Below are 18,383 nucleotides of genomic sequence, written 5' to 3'. Positions count from 1 at the left end.
ACCAAGTAAAGTGAATATTATGGTTAGACAATCTGATATTATATTACCAAGTAAAGTACATATTATGGTTAGACAATATATTATATTACCAAGTAAAGTGAATATTATGGTTAGACAATCTGATATTATATTACCAAGTAAAGTACACATTATAGTTAGACAATCTGATATTATATTACCAAGCAAAGGAAATATTATGGTTAGACAATCTGATATTATATTACCAAGTAAAGTACACATTATGGTTAGACAATCTGATATTATATTACCAAGTAAAGTGAATATTATGGTTAGACAATCTGATATATTACCAAGTAAAGTACATATTATAGTTAGACAATCTGATATTATATTTCCAAGTAAAGTACATATTACGGTTAGACAATCTGATATTATATTACCAAGTAAAGTACACATTATGGTTAGACAATCTGATATTATATTACCAAGTAAAGTGAATATTATGGTTAGACAATCTTATATTATATTACCAAGTAAAGTACATATTATAGTCAGACAATCTGATATTATATTACCAAGTAAAGTGAATATTATGGTTAGACAATCTTATATTATATTACCAAGTAAAGTGAATATTATGGTTAGACAATCTGATATTATATTACCAAGTAAAGTACATATTATGGTTAGACAATCTGATATTATATTACCAAGTAAAGTGAATATTATGGTTAGACAATCTGATATTATATTACCAAGTAAAGTACATATTATGGTTAGACAATGTGATATTATATTACCAAGTAAAGTACACATTATAGTTAGACAATCTGATATTATATTACCAAGTAAAGTACACATTATAGTTAGACAATCTGATATTATATTACCAAGTAAAGTACATATTATGGTTAGACAATCTGATATTATATTACCAAGTAAAGTACACATTATGGTTAGACAATCTGATATTATATTACCAAGTAAAGTACACATTATGGTTAGACAATCTGATATTATATTACCAAGTAAAGTACACATTATGGTTAGACAATCTGATATTATATTACCAAGTAAAGTACATATTATAGTTAGACAATCTGATATTATATTACCAAGTAAAGTACACATTATGGTTAGACAATCTGATATTATATTACCAAGTAAAGTTAATATTATGGTTAGACAATCTGATATTATATTACCAAGTAAAGTTAATAGTATGGTTAGACAATCTGATATTATATTACCAAGTAAAGTACATATTATGGTTAGACAATCTGATATTATATTACCAAGTAAAGTACACATTATGGTTAGACAATCTGATATTATATTACCAAGTAAAGTACACATTATGGTTAGACAATCTGATATTATATTACCAAGTAAAGTGAATAATATGGTTAGACAATCTTATATTATATTACCAAGTAAAGTACATATTATAGTTAGACAATCTGATATTATATTACCAAGTAAAGTACATATTATGGTTAGACAATCTGATATTATATTACCAAGTAAAGTGAATATTATGGTTAGACAATCTGATATTATATTACCAAGTAAAGTACATATTATGGTTAGACAATCTGATATTATATTACCAAGTAAAGTACATATTATGGTTAGACAATGTGATATTATATTACCAAGTAAAGTACACATTATAGTTAGACAATCTGATATTATATTACCAAGTAAAGTACACATTATAGTTAGACAATCTGATATTATATTACCAAGTAAAGTACATATTATGGTTAGACAATCTGATATTATATTACCAAGTAAAGTACATATTATGGTTAGACAATCTGATATTATATTACCAAGTAAAGTACATATTATGGTTAGACAATCTGATATTATATTACCAAGTAAAGTACATATTATGGTTAGTCAATCTGATATTATATTACCAAGTAAAGTACATATTATGGTTGGACAATTTGATATTATATTACCAAGTAAAGTACATATTATGGTTAGACGATCTGATATTCTATTACCAAGTAAAGTACATATTATGGTTAGACGATCTGATATTCTATTACCAAGTAAAGTACATATTATGGTTAGACAATTTGATATTATATTACCAAGTAAAGTACATATTATGGTTAGACAATCTGATATTACCAAGTAAAGTACATATTATGGTTAGACAATCTGATATTATATTACCAAGTAAAGTACATATTATGGTTAGACAATCTGATATTATATTACCAAGTAAAGTACACATTATGGTTAGACAATCTGATATTATATTACCAAGTAAAGTACATATTATGGTTAGACAATCTGATATTATATTACCAAGTAAAGTACACATTACGGTTAGACAATCTGATATTATATTACCAAGTAAAGTGAATATTATGGTTAGACAATCTGATATTATATTACCAAGTAAAGTACATATTATAGTTAGACAATCTGATATTATATTACCAAGTAAAGTACATATGATGGTTAGACATTTTGATATTATATTACCAAGTAAAGTACATATTATGGTTAGACAATCTGATATTATATTACCAAGTAAAGTACACATTATGGTTAGTCATCTGATATTATATTACCAAGTAAAGTACATATTATGGTTAGTCAATCTGATATTATATTACCAAGTAAAGTACATATTATGGTTAGACAATATATTATATTACCAAGTAAAGTGAATATTATGGTTAGACAATGTGATATTATATTACCAAGTAAAGTACACATTATAGTTAGACAATCTGATATTATATTACCAAGTAAAGTACACATTATAGTTAGACAATCTGATATTATATTACCAAGTAAAGTACATATTATGGTTAGACAATCTGATATTATATTACCAAGTAAAGTACATATTATGGTTAGACAATCTGATATTATATCACCAAGTAAAGTACATATTATGGTTAGTCAATCTGATATTATATTACCAAGTAAAGTACATATTATGGTTGGACAATTTGATATTATATTACCAAGTAAAGTACATATTATGGTTAGACGATCTGATATTCTATTACCAAGTAAAGTACATATTATGGTTAGACAATCTGATATTCTATTACCAAGTAAAGTACATATTATGGTTAGACAATTTGATATTATATTACCAAGTAAAGTACATATTATGGTTAGACAATCTGATATTACCAAGTAAAGTACATATTATGGTTAGACAATCTGATATTATATTACCAAGTAAAGTACATATTATGGTTAGACAATCTGATATTATATTACCAAGTAAAGTACACATTATGGTTAGACAATCTGATATTATATTACCAAGTAAAGTACATATTATGGTTAGACAATCTGATATTATATTACCAAGTAAAGTACATATTATAGTTAGACAATCTGATATTATATTACCAAGTAAAGTACATATGATGGTTAGACAATCTGATATTATATTACCAAGTAAAGTACATATTATGGTTAGACAATCTGATATTATATTACCAAGTAAAGTACACATTATGGTTAGTCATCTGATATTATATTACCAAGTAAAGTACATATTATGGTTACTCAATCTGATATTATATTACCAAGTAAAGTACATATTATGGTAAGACAATCTGATATTATATTACCAAGTAAAGTACACATTATGGTTAGACAATCTGATATTATATTACCAAGTAAAGTGAATATTATGGTTAGACAATCTGATATTATATTACCAAGTAAAGTAGATATTATGGTTAGACAATCTGATATTATATTACCAAGTAAAGTACACATTATGGTTAGACAATCTGATATTATATTACCAAGTAAAGTACACATTATGGTTAGACAATCTGATATTATATTACCAAGTAAAGTGAATATTATGGTTAGACAATCTGATATTATATTACCAAGTAAAGTGAATATTATGGTTAGACAATCTGATATTATATTACCAAGTAAAGTGAATATTATGGTTAGACAATCTGATATTATATTACCAACTAAAGTGAATATTATGGTTAGACAATCTGATATTATATTACCAAGTAAAGTACATATTATGGTTAGACAATCTGATATTATATTACCAAGTAAAGTACACATTATGGATAGACAATCTGATATTATATTAACAAGTAAAGTACATATTATGGTTAGACAATCTGATATTATATTACCAAGTAAAGTGAATATTATGGTTTGACAATCTGATATTATATTACCAAGTAAAAGTACATATTATAGTTAGACAATCTGATATTATATTACCAACTAAAGTACATATTATGGTTAGACAATCTGATATTATATTACCAACTAAAGTACATATTATGGTTAGACAATCTGATATTATATTACCAAGTAAAGTACATATTATGGTTAGACAATCTGATATTATATTACCAAGTAAAGTACATATTATGGTTAGTCAATCTGATATTATATTACCAAGTAAAGTACATATTATGGTTAGACAATTTGATATTATATTACCAAGTAAAGTACATATTATGGTTAGACGATCTGATATTCTATTACCAAGTAAAGTACATATTATGGTTAGACAATCTGATATTCTATTACCAAGTAAAGTACATATTATGGTTAGACAATTTGATATTATATTACCAAGTAAAGTACATATTATAGTTAGACAATCTGATATTACCAAGTAAAGTACATATTATAGTTAGACAATCTGATATTATATTACCAAGTAAAGTACATATTATGGTTAGACAATCTGATATTATATTACCAAGTAAAGTACATATTATGGTTAGACAATCTGATATTATATTACCAAGTAAAGTACATATTATGGTTAGTCAATCTGATATTATATTACCAAGTAAAGTACATATTATGGTTAGACAATTTGATATTATATTACCAAGTAAAGTACATATTATGGTTAGACAATCTGATATTATATTACCAAGTAAAGTACACATTATGGTTAGACAATCTGATATTATATTACCAAGTAAAGTACATATTATGGTTAGACAATCTGATATTATATTACCAAGTAAAGTACACATTATGGTTAGACAATCTGATATTATATTACCAAGTAAAGTGAATATTATGGTTAGACAATCTGATATTATATTACCAAGTAAAAGTACATATTATAGTTAGACAATCTGATATTATATTACCAAGTAAAGTACAAATTATGGTTAGTCAATCTGATATTATATTACCAAGTAAAGTACACATTATGATTAGACAATCTGATATTATATCACCAAGTAAAGTACATATTATGGTTAGACAATCTGATATTATATTACCAAGTAAAGTACATATTATGGTTAGACAATCTGATATTATATTACCAAGTAAAGTACATATTATGGTTAGACAATCTGATATTATATTACCAAGTAAAGTACATATTATGGTTAGACAATCTGATATTATATTACCAAGTAAAGTACATATTATGGTTAGTCAATCTGATATTATATTACCAAGTAAAGTACATATTATGGTTAGACAATTTGATATTATATTACCAAGTAAAGTACATATTATAGTTAGACGATCTGATATTCTATTACCAAGTAAAGTACATATTATGGTTAGTCAATCTGATATTATATTACCAAGTAAAGTACATATTATGGTTAGACAATTTGATATTATATTACCAAGTAAAGTACATATTATGGTTAGACAATCTGATATTATATTACCAAGTAAAGTACACATTATGGTTAGACAACCTATTATTATATTACCAAGTAAAGTACATATTATGGTTAGACAATCTGATATTATATTACCAAGTAAAGTACACATTATTGTTAGACAATCTGATATTATATTACCAAGTAAAGTGAATATTATGGTTGGACCATCTGATATTATATTACCAAGTAAAGTACATATTATAGTTAGACAATCTGATATTATATTACCAAGTAAAGTACATATTATGGTTAGACAATCTGATATTATATTACCAAGTAAAGTACACATTATGGTTAGTCATCTGATATTATATTACCAAGTAAAGTACATATTATGGTTAGTCAATCTGATATTATATTACCAAGTAAAGTACACATTATGGTTAGACAATCTGATATTATATTACCAAGTAAAGTAGATATTATGGTTAGACAATCTGATATTATATTACCAAGTAAAGTACACATTATGGTTAGACAATCTGATATTATATTAACAAGTAAAGTACATATTATGGTTAGACAATCTGATATTATATTACCAAGAAAAATGAATATTATGGTTAGACAATCTGATATTATATTACCAAGTAAAGTACACATTATGGTTAGACAATCTGATATTATATTACCAAGTAAAGTACACATTATGGTTAGACAATCTGATATTATATTACCAAGTAAAGTGAATAATATGGTTAGACAATCTTATATTATATTACCAAGTAAAGTACATATTATAGTTAGACAATCTGATATTATATTACCAAGTAAAGTACATATTATGGTTAGACAATCTGATATTATATTACCAAGTAAAGTGAATATTATGGTTAGACAATCTGATATTATATTACCAAGTAAAGTACATATTATGGTTACTCAATCTGATATTATATTACCAAGTAAAGTACATATTATGGTTAGACAATCTGATATTATATTACCAAGTAAAGTACACATTATGGTTAGACAATCTGATATTATATTACCAAGTAAAGTGAATATTATGGTTAGACAATCTGATATTGTATTACCAAGTAAAGTAGATATTATGGTTAGACAATCTGATATTATATTACCAAGTAAAGTACACATTATGGTTAGACAATCTGATATTATATTACCAAGTAAAGTACACATTATGGTTAGATAATCTGATATTATATTACCAAGTAAAGTGAATATTATGGTTAGACAATCTGATATTATATTACCAAGTAAAGTGAATATTATGGTTAGACAATCTGATATTATATTACCAAGTAAAGTGAATATTATGGTTAGACAATCTGATATTATATTACCAACTAAAGTGAATATTATGGTTAGACAATCTGATATTATATTACCAAGTAAAGTACATATTATGGTTAGACAATCTGATATTATATTACCAAGTAAAGTACACATTATGGATAGACAATCTGATATTATATTAACAAGTAAAGTACATATTATGGTTAGACAATCTGATATTATATTACCAAGTAAAGTGAATATTATGGTTTGACAATCTGATATTATATTACCAAGTAAAGTACATATTATAGTTAGACAATCTGATATTATATTACCAACTAAAGTACATATTATGGTTAGACAATCTGATATTATATTACCAACTAAAGTACATATTATGGTTAGACAATCTGATATTATATTACCAAGTAAAAGTACATATTATGGTTAGTCAATCTGATATTATATTACCAAGTAAAGTACATATTATGGTTAGACAATTTGATATTATATTACCAAGTAAAGTACATATTATGGTTAGACGATCTGATATTCTATTACCAAGTAAAGTACATATTATGGTTAGACAATCTGATATTCTATTACCAAGTAAAGTACATATTATGGTTAGACAATTTGATATTATATTACCAAGTAAAGTACATATTATAGTTAGACAATCTGATATTACCAAGTAAAGTACATATTATAGTTAGACAATCTGATATTATATTACCAAGTAAAGTACATATTATGGTTAGACAATCTGATATTATATTACCAAGTAAAGTACATATTATGGTTAGACAATCTGATATTATATTACCAAGTAAAGTACATATTATGGTTAGTCAATCTGATATTATATTACCAAGTAAAGTACATATTATGGTTAGACAATTTGATATTATATTACCAAGTAAAGTACATATTATGGTTAGACAATCTGATATTATATTACCAAGTAAAGTACACATTATGGTTAGACAATCTGATATTATATTACCAAGTAAAGTACACATTATGGTTAGACAATCTGATATTATATTACCAAGTAAAGTGAATATTATGGTTAGACAATCTGATATTATATTACCAAGTAAAGTACATATTATAGTTAGACAATCTGATATTATATTACCAAGTAAAGTACAAATTATGGTTAGTCAATCTGATATTATATTACCAAGTAAAGTACACATTATGATTAGACAATCTGATATTATATCACCAAGTAAAGTACATATTATGGTTAGACAATCTGATATTATATTACCAAGTAAAGTACATATTATGGTTAGACAATCTGATATTATATTACCAAGTAAAGTACATATTATGGTTAGACAATCTGATATTATATTACCAAGTAAAGTACATATTATGGTTAGACAATCTGATATTATATTACCAAGTAAAGTACATATTATGGTTAGTCAATCTGATATTATATTACCAAGTAAAGTACATATTATGGTTAGACAATTTGATATTATATTACCAAGTAAAGTACATATTATAGTTAGACGATCTGATATTCTATTACCAAGTAAAGTACATATTATGGTTAGTCAATCTGATATTATATTACCAAGTAAAGTACATATTATGGTTAGACAATTTGATATTATATTACCAAGTAAAGTACATATTATGGTTAGACAATCTGATATTATATTACCAAGTAAAGTACACATTATGGTTAGACAACCTGATATTATATTACCAAGTAAAGTACATATTATGGTTAGACAATCTGATATTATATTACCAAGTAAAGTACACATTATTGTTAGACAATCTGATATTATATTACCAAGTAAAGTGAATATTATGGTTGGACCATCTGATATTATATTACCAAGTAAAGTACATATTATAGTTAGACAATCTGATATTATATTACCAAGTAAAGTACATATTATGGTTAGACAATCTGATATTATATTACCAAGTAAAGTACACATTATGGTTAGTCATCTGATATTATATTACCAAGTAAAGTACATATTATGGTTAGTCAATCTGATATTATATTACCAAGTAAAGTACACATTATGGTTAGACAATCTGATATTATATTACCAAGTAAAGTAGATATTATGGTTAGACAATCTGATATTATATTACCAAGTAAAGTACACATTATGGTTAGACAATCTGATATTATATTAACAAGTAAAGTACATATTATGGTTAGACAATCTGATATTATATTACCAAGAAAAATGAATATTATGGTTAGACAATCTGATATTATATTACCAAGTAAAGTGAATATTATGGTTAGACAATCTGATATTATATTACCAAGTAAAGTGAATATTATGGTAAGACAATCTGATATTATATTACCAACTAAAGTGAATATTATGGTTAGACAATCTGATATTATATTACCAAGTAAAGTACATATTATGGTTAGACAATCTGATATTATATTACCAAGTAAAGTACACATTATAGTTAGACAATCTGATATTATATTACCAAGTAAAGTACATATTATGGTTAGACAATCTGATATTATATTACCAAGTAAAGTACACATTATGGTTAGACAATCTGATATTATATTACCAAGTTAAGTGAATATTATGGTTAGACAATCTGATATTATATTACCAAGTAAAGTACATATTATAGTTAGACAATCTGATATTATATTACCAAGTAAAGTACATATTATGGTTAGACAATCTGATATTATATTACCAAGTAAAGTACACATTATGGTTAGTCAATCTGATATTATATTACCAAGTAAAGTACATATTATGGTTCGACAATTTGATATTATATTACCAAGTAAAGTACACATTATGGTTAGACAATCTGATATTATATTACCAAGTAAAGTGAATATTATGGTTAGACAATCTGATATTATATTACCAAGTAAAGTACATATTATGGTTAGACAATCTGATATTATATTACCAAGTAAAGTACACATTATGGTTAGACAATCTGATATTATATTACCAAGTAAAGTACACATTATAGTTAGACAATCTGATATTATACTACCAAGTAAAGTACACATTATAGTTAGACAATCTGATATTATATTACCAAGTAAAGTACATATTATGGTTAGACAATCTGATATTATATTACCAAGTAAAGTACATATTAGGGTTAGACAATCTGATATTATATTACCAAGTAAAGTACATATTATGGTTAGACAATCTGATATTATATTACCAAGTAAAGTACATATTAGGGTTAGACAATCTGATATTATATTACCAAGTAAAGTACATATTATGGTTAGACAATCTGATATTATATTACCAAGTAAAGTACACATTATGGTTAGACAATCTGATATTATATTACCAAGTAAAGTACATATTAGGGTTAGACAATCTGATATTATATTACCAAGTAAAGTACATATTAGGGTTAGACAATCTGATATTATAATACCAAGTAAAGTACATATTATGGTTAGTCATCTGATATTATATTACCAAGTAAAGTACATATTAGGGTTAGACAATCTGATATTATATTACCAAGTAAAGTACACATTATGGTTAGTCATCTGATATTATATTACCAAGTAAAGTACATATTATGGTTAGACAATCTGATATTATAATACCAAGTAAAGTACACATTATGGTTAGTCATCTGATATTATATTACCAAGTAAAGTACATATTAGGGTTAGACAATCTGATATTATATTACCAAGTAAAGTACACATTATGGTTAGTCATCTGATATTATATTACCAAGTAAAGTACATATTATGGTTAGACAATCTGATATTATATTACCAAGTAAAGTACACATTATGGTTAGTCATCTGATATTATATTACCAAGTAAAGTACATATTAGGGTTAGACAATCTGATATTATATTACCAAGTAAAGTACATATTATGGTTAGACAATCTGATATTATATTACCAAGTAAAGTACATATTAGGGTTAGACAATCTGATATTATATTACCAAGTAAAGTACATATTAGGGTTAGACAATCTGATATTATATTACCAAGTAAAGTACATATTAGGGTTAGACAATCTGATATTATATTACAAATAACATTAAACTCTTTTCATAAAAAAATGTCTTTTTTGAATGCAGAAAGAAGAGAAACTTTTCACCATTGCTAAAATATTTAATTAGTAAATATAAGGACTATCTTGACAAGTGCCTCTATGTTCCACAATATCCAACATTTATTTAACAAAATCTTGTACCAAACTACAAAGGTTAATACAATTCTGAATTTTTTAGATGAAACATCCCTATGTTGTTTTAAACTAATCATTCTTAAATGTAGCAACAATAAACAAGCATTCTGATTCTAGAAATTAAAGACTCCAGAAAATTTTAGGCATTAGTTTTAACATGATTTGTAAGCTCTTGGACAGTAATGTTCGAATTCCTTTGACAAACAAGTTACAAAGCTGTCACGATTAATTACCAAGTAAAAATGTTCAATGCTACATCAAAAAGTCTATAAACAAGTTCTGTATGGGTTTGTTAACAAAGTTTTAATATCTGAAACAGAACAAAAACTAATCTTCACTTATCTGTCTGAAGATAAATTACCAATGTTTAAAAGCAAGCACTGTTCCAATTGAAAACAAAATGTTGTAAAAAAACCAATATGGTCCTCTGAGCCATAGAGACAGACAAGAAGTGAATGTGTATTCATCTCACAGATTTGGCAAAATAACCTGAACAATGTAACTCTTATGGATTTCTATTCTTTCTTCAACCATATCCTCTGTCCACGCTGGTATAAGATAATACAATGTGAACAACATTAACCATCTGAGTAGTTTGATAACTTATTAAATTTAATTTGTATCTTTATGTTTTTTATCCAAAGGTCATTGTAGTGTCACAACTGGACGTTTTTGGTCATATAGATCGTCACACCTGGTACATAACCAATAATTAACCTAAAGGTGTATGACTTTAGTTCCTTTGCAGGAACACAAGTTTATAACCACTGCTTTTCACTACTACAGTTCCATAATACTTGTGAAAGAGAGAGAGTGTGTGTATCTGCAACCTCTTTTTCTAGGTAATAACAAAGTTTTAAGTTTCACGGAGGTATACAATAACCAAGACGTGAATGTAAGTAGCTTGTTTGATATGCTGATTTGGTGGAATTTAGGTTGATCACTCATGTTTTTTTTTCTGAGCAACATTTTCTTTTAATAACTGAATAATTACATGAATAACAAACAAATCTCACCAGTAGAACTGTTCAGTGATGTCCAAGTCAGGTACATTGTGTAGAGAGAGACAATGGAAGATTGGAGAAGTCCAGCCTTGGGTTGATCTTGGAATAAATTAGTGAAATTAGCCACGATTTCAGTAAAATGTATTACATTTCTCAAACATTCCTTTCAGATATCCATTTACATTGTATATAGATAATATTGGCAAAAGTAAATGTTACCATGTAATTTATAGGTAGGAAATCACAGAAGAACAGTTTTAACATGTTAAAACAACAGCTACACTTCCACTACATCACTGGTGTAAATATTATCTGGAATATAACACGAAGATTAACTCACAGGTTCAAGAGTAGATTACTGGTTAATTGAACATAAGGGTTTCTGTAAAAAAACAACAACAGTTTCTTTGACAATTAAAGTTACATCAGTGTAGATCCACAGGCTACACTGAAAATTAACACTTTTTGATTTTTCTTTTAAGAACGATCCAGCAAATATGACTTTAGAATTTTATCAGGTGTACAATAAACATTGCACTATTTGTGTGTGTAGTCCACAAACAATAAAGGAAGGTGAAACGATAAACCACAACAAGAGTTGAAGTAACTTTGTTTTATCTTTAAATCAAAAAACTTTTCAAATGAGCTTGCATTTTAGTTTTGAAAAATACCAGTAAAAATATTTACAACTTAAAGAAAAATAAACAACTTCTGGAGAACAGAAGTACCATGTTAACATAAGTTTCAAGAAGTTACACTTTTTATCATGAGTACATAAATTATACTTGACAGCTGTTTTCAAGTGTTCATAAGTGTCATCCAAAATAATTGACTGACATATTAAAAACATATCCAAAAAATAACTGAATCTGTATGTATAGAAGAGCAACCAAAACCTAAAGTAATACAGTCACATGTCTAGAAATAATAAGTGTAATGGTAAATCAATTATCACACGTTTTAAATGATAAAGGAAACTGACATTTTATTTAACTCCAAAAATTAAATAAGGTAACTTTTAATTTAAATCTATCATAAACAAACAGACAGGTAATAAAATGTAAGTTGATAAACAAGCACAGTGTTTCAATTCTACTTCATTTCAGTCATTTTTAGTTTAGTCTAGAATTAATATACAAATCAGACAGTTGAAAATGAGGTTAATTTCAATGTTAAGCCTCATAATGATGTTTCTCACAGTTCAGTGTTTACATACATATTTTTACTGAGATTGGCTCAACAGGATCAGAGAAATTAGGGTTCAAACAAATGCACATTGTCCTTATATATACAGACACACACTCACAAAAATATATAGAGATAAAAATACAGGAAAATAATAAACATTTTATATGTTAATATATATATACCCCCCAAACAAAATCAGGGACATCCTCATTATATCTGTTCAAACATTTTTTCAGAACATAAACTTTCTGCCTGAAGCAAGTTTGTTCTGGAATTTTCACATATAGCAACACAAAAGCTAACAAATCATTTCTGACCTGACAAACTACACAGAAGGCAATAACACCCTCCATTAATTCTGGGCTGCTTGCATTTGAATTTGTAGAAGGATTTGACCATCATTACTGGTGCACCCACAGCTGTAAAGTGCAAAGAGCATTTCTGAATCAGTGGGATGTTACCCATGAGCCCTTGAATTTGCGACATAGGGACACTAACACTAGACAGACCTGCTCCTTACGAGGATGTCGCATACAACAAAAGTTGCACTTCAACATCTCAAGATAGCATTCGTATTGCTAGAAGTAAATCATAAAGTCCACAAGAAAAACTGACATCAAGGCCACAGCAACCTCTTTCTTGTTATAAATTAGAATTTTATTTCATTCAAAATCATTCTCTGATGTTCCTTACAAAGCACAAAAAACCACTACTTTAGTGGTTTTGATAAATTCTCTGGCAAAAACAATAGTAGTTTTATGACCCATGTGTTCAATTTTGTCAGTGTCAAAATTGTTGCTTTCTTATGAATTCTTCACTTTTGGTCAAACGAAACATGTGGTCTGAAACTAAAGCTCTCACACTTTGAGAATTATGACTAAATAAAAACAAATACACATTCCTTTACGTTAGAGAGAAGTTATTGACATAATAAGGTAAAAACTTTGCTTTTTTGTGGGTATGAACCTCACTTATGGGTTAGATAAAATCAACTGAATACATTAAAACTTCCTTTCTATGGTTTAGACTAACCTTATGTTGTTCAATTAAACAAACTTGTTTGCAAGGCTATTTTCAGCTATCAGAGGTAGCAATGAATATTCATGGAAACACACACATAAATAGACTTTAATTATGTATTGTTCCGATTTTTAAATATATTTTACTTTTATATATGTATTATTACATGTTTTATTCCCTTTCTGTTTAACTATAAACATGTTATGAATCAAATGTGTATAATCTGAATACTGATAATAAATATAGAATATTCTGAGAGACAACTGACAAAACGTGTTTCACTTTACTATAAAACTTAATACAAATGTATCTTGCCTGATATACCAATAACATAAAATTAACATGTTATGTATATATAACAGCTCTATTACACATTCCTATTAATATCGTGTTATGTATATGTAACAGCTCTATTACATATTCCTATTAATATCGTGTTATGTATATATAACAGCTCTATTACACATTCCTATTAATATCGTGTTATGTATATGTAACAGCTCTATTACACATTCCTATTAATATCGTGTTATGTATATATAACAGCTCTATTACACATTCCTATTAATATCGTGTTATGTATATGTAACAGCTCTATTACACATTCCTATTAATATCGTGTTATGTATACAACAGCTGTATTACACATTCCTATTAATATCATGTTATATATACAACAGCTGTATTACACATTCCTATTAATATCGTACTATGTACATAACAGCTCTATTGCACATTCCTATTAACATTGTGTTACGTATGTAACAACTCTATTACGTATTCCTATTAATATCGTGCTATATACATAACAGCTCTACTACACACTCCTATTAATATTGTGTTATGTATACAACAGCTCTACTACACACTCCTATTAATAGTGTTATGTATATAACAGCTCTACTACACATTCCTATTAATACTGTGTTATGTATGTAACAGCTCTGATACACATTCCTATTAATATCACATTACATATATAACAGCTCTATTACACACTCCTATTGTTTTATGTATATAACATCTCTATTGCACACTCCTATTAATATCATTCTATGTATATAACAGCTCTATTACACACTCCTATTAATATTGTGCTATATATATAACAGCTATACTACACACTCCTATTAATATCGTGCTATGTATACAACAGCTGTATTACACACTCCTATTAATATCGTGCTATGCATATAACAGCTGTATTACACACTCCTGTTAATATTGTGCTATATATATAACAGCTATACTACACACTCCTATTAATATCGTGCTATGTATATAACAGCTGTATTACACATTCCTATTAATATCGTGTTATATATACAACAGCTGTATTACACACTCCTATTAATATTGTGCTATATATATAACAGCTATACTACACACTCCTATTAATATCGTGATATGTATATAACAGCTGTATTACACACTCCTATTAATATCGTACTATGTACATAACAGCTGTATTGCACATTCCTATTAACATCGTGCTATGTACATAACAGCTGTATTACACACTCCTATTAATATCGTGATATATACATAACAGCTGTGACATATTTGTTGTTCAAGAAAATTAAAAACCGATCTTTATTATATGCTGTTTACTCTAATTCAACAACTGAATGTCTGTGATGACAAACTTACGTTTCTGCACTTTAGGTAAGATGGATAAGACCGACAACACGAGACACAGTAAAAGTTGAAACTTATGAAAAACTTGTGAAGTCCACAACCTTCTGACTGCAAAAAAATCAGTTAAACAAAACATTGATGACCAAATGTTTACAAATTAGAGGAAATATAAGTAATAAATAAACCAATCAGCAAGTCTGAACTGACAGGTAACATTTAAATTTATATGAATGTAACAACAGGAATAATGATAATATTGTAGAAATAAGGAAAAATAAAAACAATGGAAAATGTTTAAACTTGTTTGAATGTACTAAATGTAAAAACATTAATAATACTGTAGTTAAGGTGAAAAAAAAAATCAAATAAAGCTGACATCTGGTGGACTTACCTGGATATAGTAAAGGTAAAATAGAACAACTGCAGCAATGACAACACTGTAGTGAATAAAGGTAAAAAACAGCAGTGCTGAAATAACAAATATAAATACATCAATGTTTATATGGGTCTGGTAGGACAATTAAGCTGAAATAACAAATATAAATACATCAATGTTTATATGGCTCTGGTAGGATTATTAAGCTGAAATAAATATAAATACATCAATGTTTATATGGGTCTGGTTGGACTATTAAGTAATCTCTAGCACTGATTTCACAGTTTTTTTAAAATTTGTCACTGAACATCTCAAAATGGCCTGTGATGCCTGAAATGTCAAAAGAAAATGGAACTAATAAGTTCATAAATTTGTTAAATATATATAATTTAGATCACTTGTTTATTTTACTGTTCATTTAACATTAAATATACAGAATTTAGATCACTTGTTTATTTTACTGTTCATTTAACATTAAATACATAGAATTTAGATCACTTGCTTATTTTACTGTTCATTTAACATTAAATACATAGAATTTAGATCACTTGCTTATTTTACTGTTCATTTAACATTAAATACATAGAATTTAGATCACTTGTTTATTTTACTGTTCATTTAACATTAAATATATAGAATTTAGATCACTTGCTTATTTTACTGTTCATTTAACATTAAATACATAGAATTTAGATCACTTGCTTATTTTACTGTTCATTTAACATTAAATACATATAATTTAGATCACTTGTTTATTTTACTGTTCATTTAACATTAAATACATAGAATTTATATCACTTGTTTATTTTACTGTTCATTTAACATTAAATATATAGAATTTAGATCACTTGCTTATTTTACTGTTCATTTAACATTAAATACATAGAATTTAGATCACTTGTTTATTTTACTGTTCATTTAACATTAAATATATAGAATTTAAATCACTTGCTTATTTTACTGTTCATTTAACATTAAATACATAGAATTTAGATCACTTGCTTATTTTACTGTTCATTTAACATTAAATACATAGAATTTAGATCACTTGCTTATTTTACTGTTCATTTAACATTAAATACATAGAATTTAGATCACTTGCTTATTTTACTGTTCATTTAACATTAAATATATAGAATTTAGATCACTTGCTTATTTTACTGTTCATTTAACATTAAATATATAGAATTTAGATCACTTGCTTATTTTACTGTTCAGTTAACATTAAATATATAGAATTTAGATCACTTGCTTATTTTACTGTTCATTTAACATTAAATATATATAATTTAGATCACTTGCTTATTTTACTCTTCATTTAACATTAAATACATAGAATTTAGATCACTTGTTTATTTTACTGTTCATTTAACATTAAATACATAGAATTTAGATCACTTGTTTATTTTACTGTTCATTTAACATTAAATACATAGAATTTAGATCACTTCTTTATTTTACTGTTCATTTAACATTAAATACATAGAATTTAGATCACTTGTTTATTTTACTGTTCATTTAACATTAAATATATAGAATTTAGATCACTTGCTTATTTTACTGTTCATTTAACATTAAATACGTAGAATTTAGATCACTTGTTTATTTTACTGTTCATTTAACATTAAATATATAGAATTTAGATCACTTGTTTATTTTACTGTTCATTTAACATTAAATACATAGAATTTAGATCACTTGCTTATTTTACTGTTCATTTAACATTAAATACATAGAATTTAGATCACTTGTTTATTTTACTGTTCATTTAACATTAAATACATAGAATTTAGATCACTTGTTTATTTTACTGTTCATTTAACATTAAATACATAGAATTTAGATCACTTGCTTATTTTACTGTTCATTTAACATTAAATATATAGAATTTAGATCACTTGTTTATTTTACTGTTCATTTAACATTAAATACGTAGAATTTAGATCACTTGTTTATTTTACTGTTCATTTAACATTAAATATATAGAATTTAGATCACTTGTTTATTTTACTGTTCATTTAACATTAAATACATAGAATTTAGATCACTTGC

General features: G+C 26.1%; 1 protein-coding gene across 1 annotated transcript in view; it reads right to left on the bottom strand.

Annotated features, from left to right (window-relative positions):
• Nucleotides 1-18,383, bottom strand: part of LOC143246688 (putative serine incorporator) — a 78,314-nt gene that overhangs the window by 25,735 nt on the left and 34,196 nt on the right. The window contains 4 exon segments of the mRNA XM_076493768.1: nt 12,122-12,208; nt 15,968-16,021; nt 16,024-16,063; nt 16,347-16,423. Coding sequence (XP_076349883.1) covers nt 12,122-12,208; nt 15,968-16,021; nt 16,024-16,063; nt 16,347-16,423 — 258 coding nt within the window.

The sequence above is a fragment of the Tachypleus tridentatus genome, chromosome 3 (genome assembly GCF_004210375.1).
Source record: "Tachypleus tridentatus isolate NWPU-2018 chromosome 3, ASM421037v1, whole genome shotgun sequence".
NCBI classification, from domain to species: domain Eukaryota; kingdom Metazoa; phylum Arthropoda; class Merostomata; order Xiphosura; family Limulidae; genus Tachypleus; species Tachypleus tridentatus.
The sequence above is the reverse complement of the archived record's forward strand: the minus strand, read 5'-3'. Positions and strand labels throughout refer to the sequence as shown.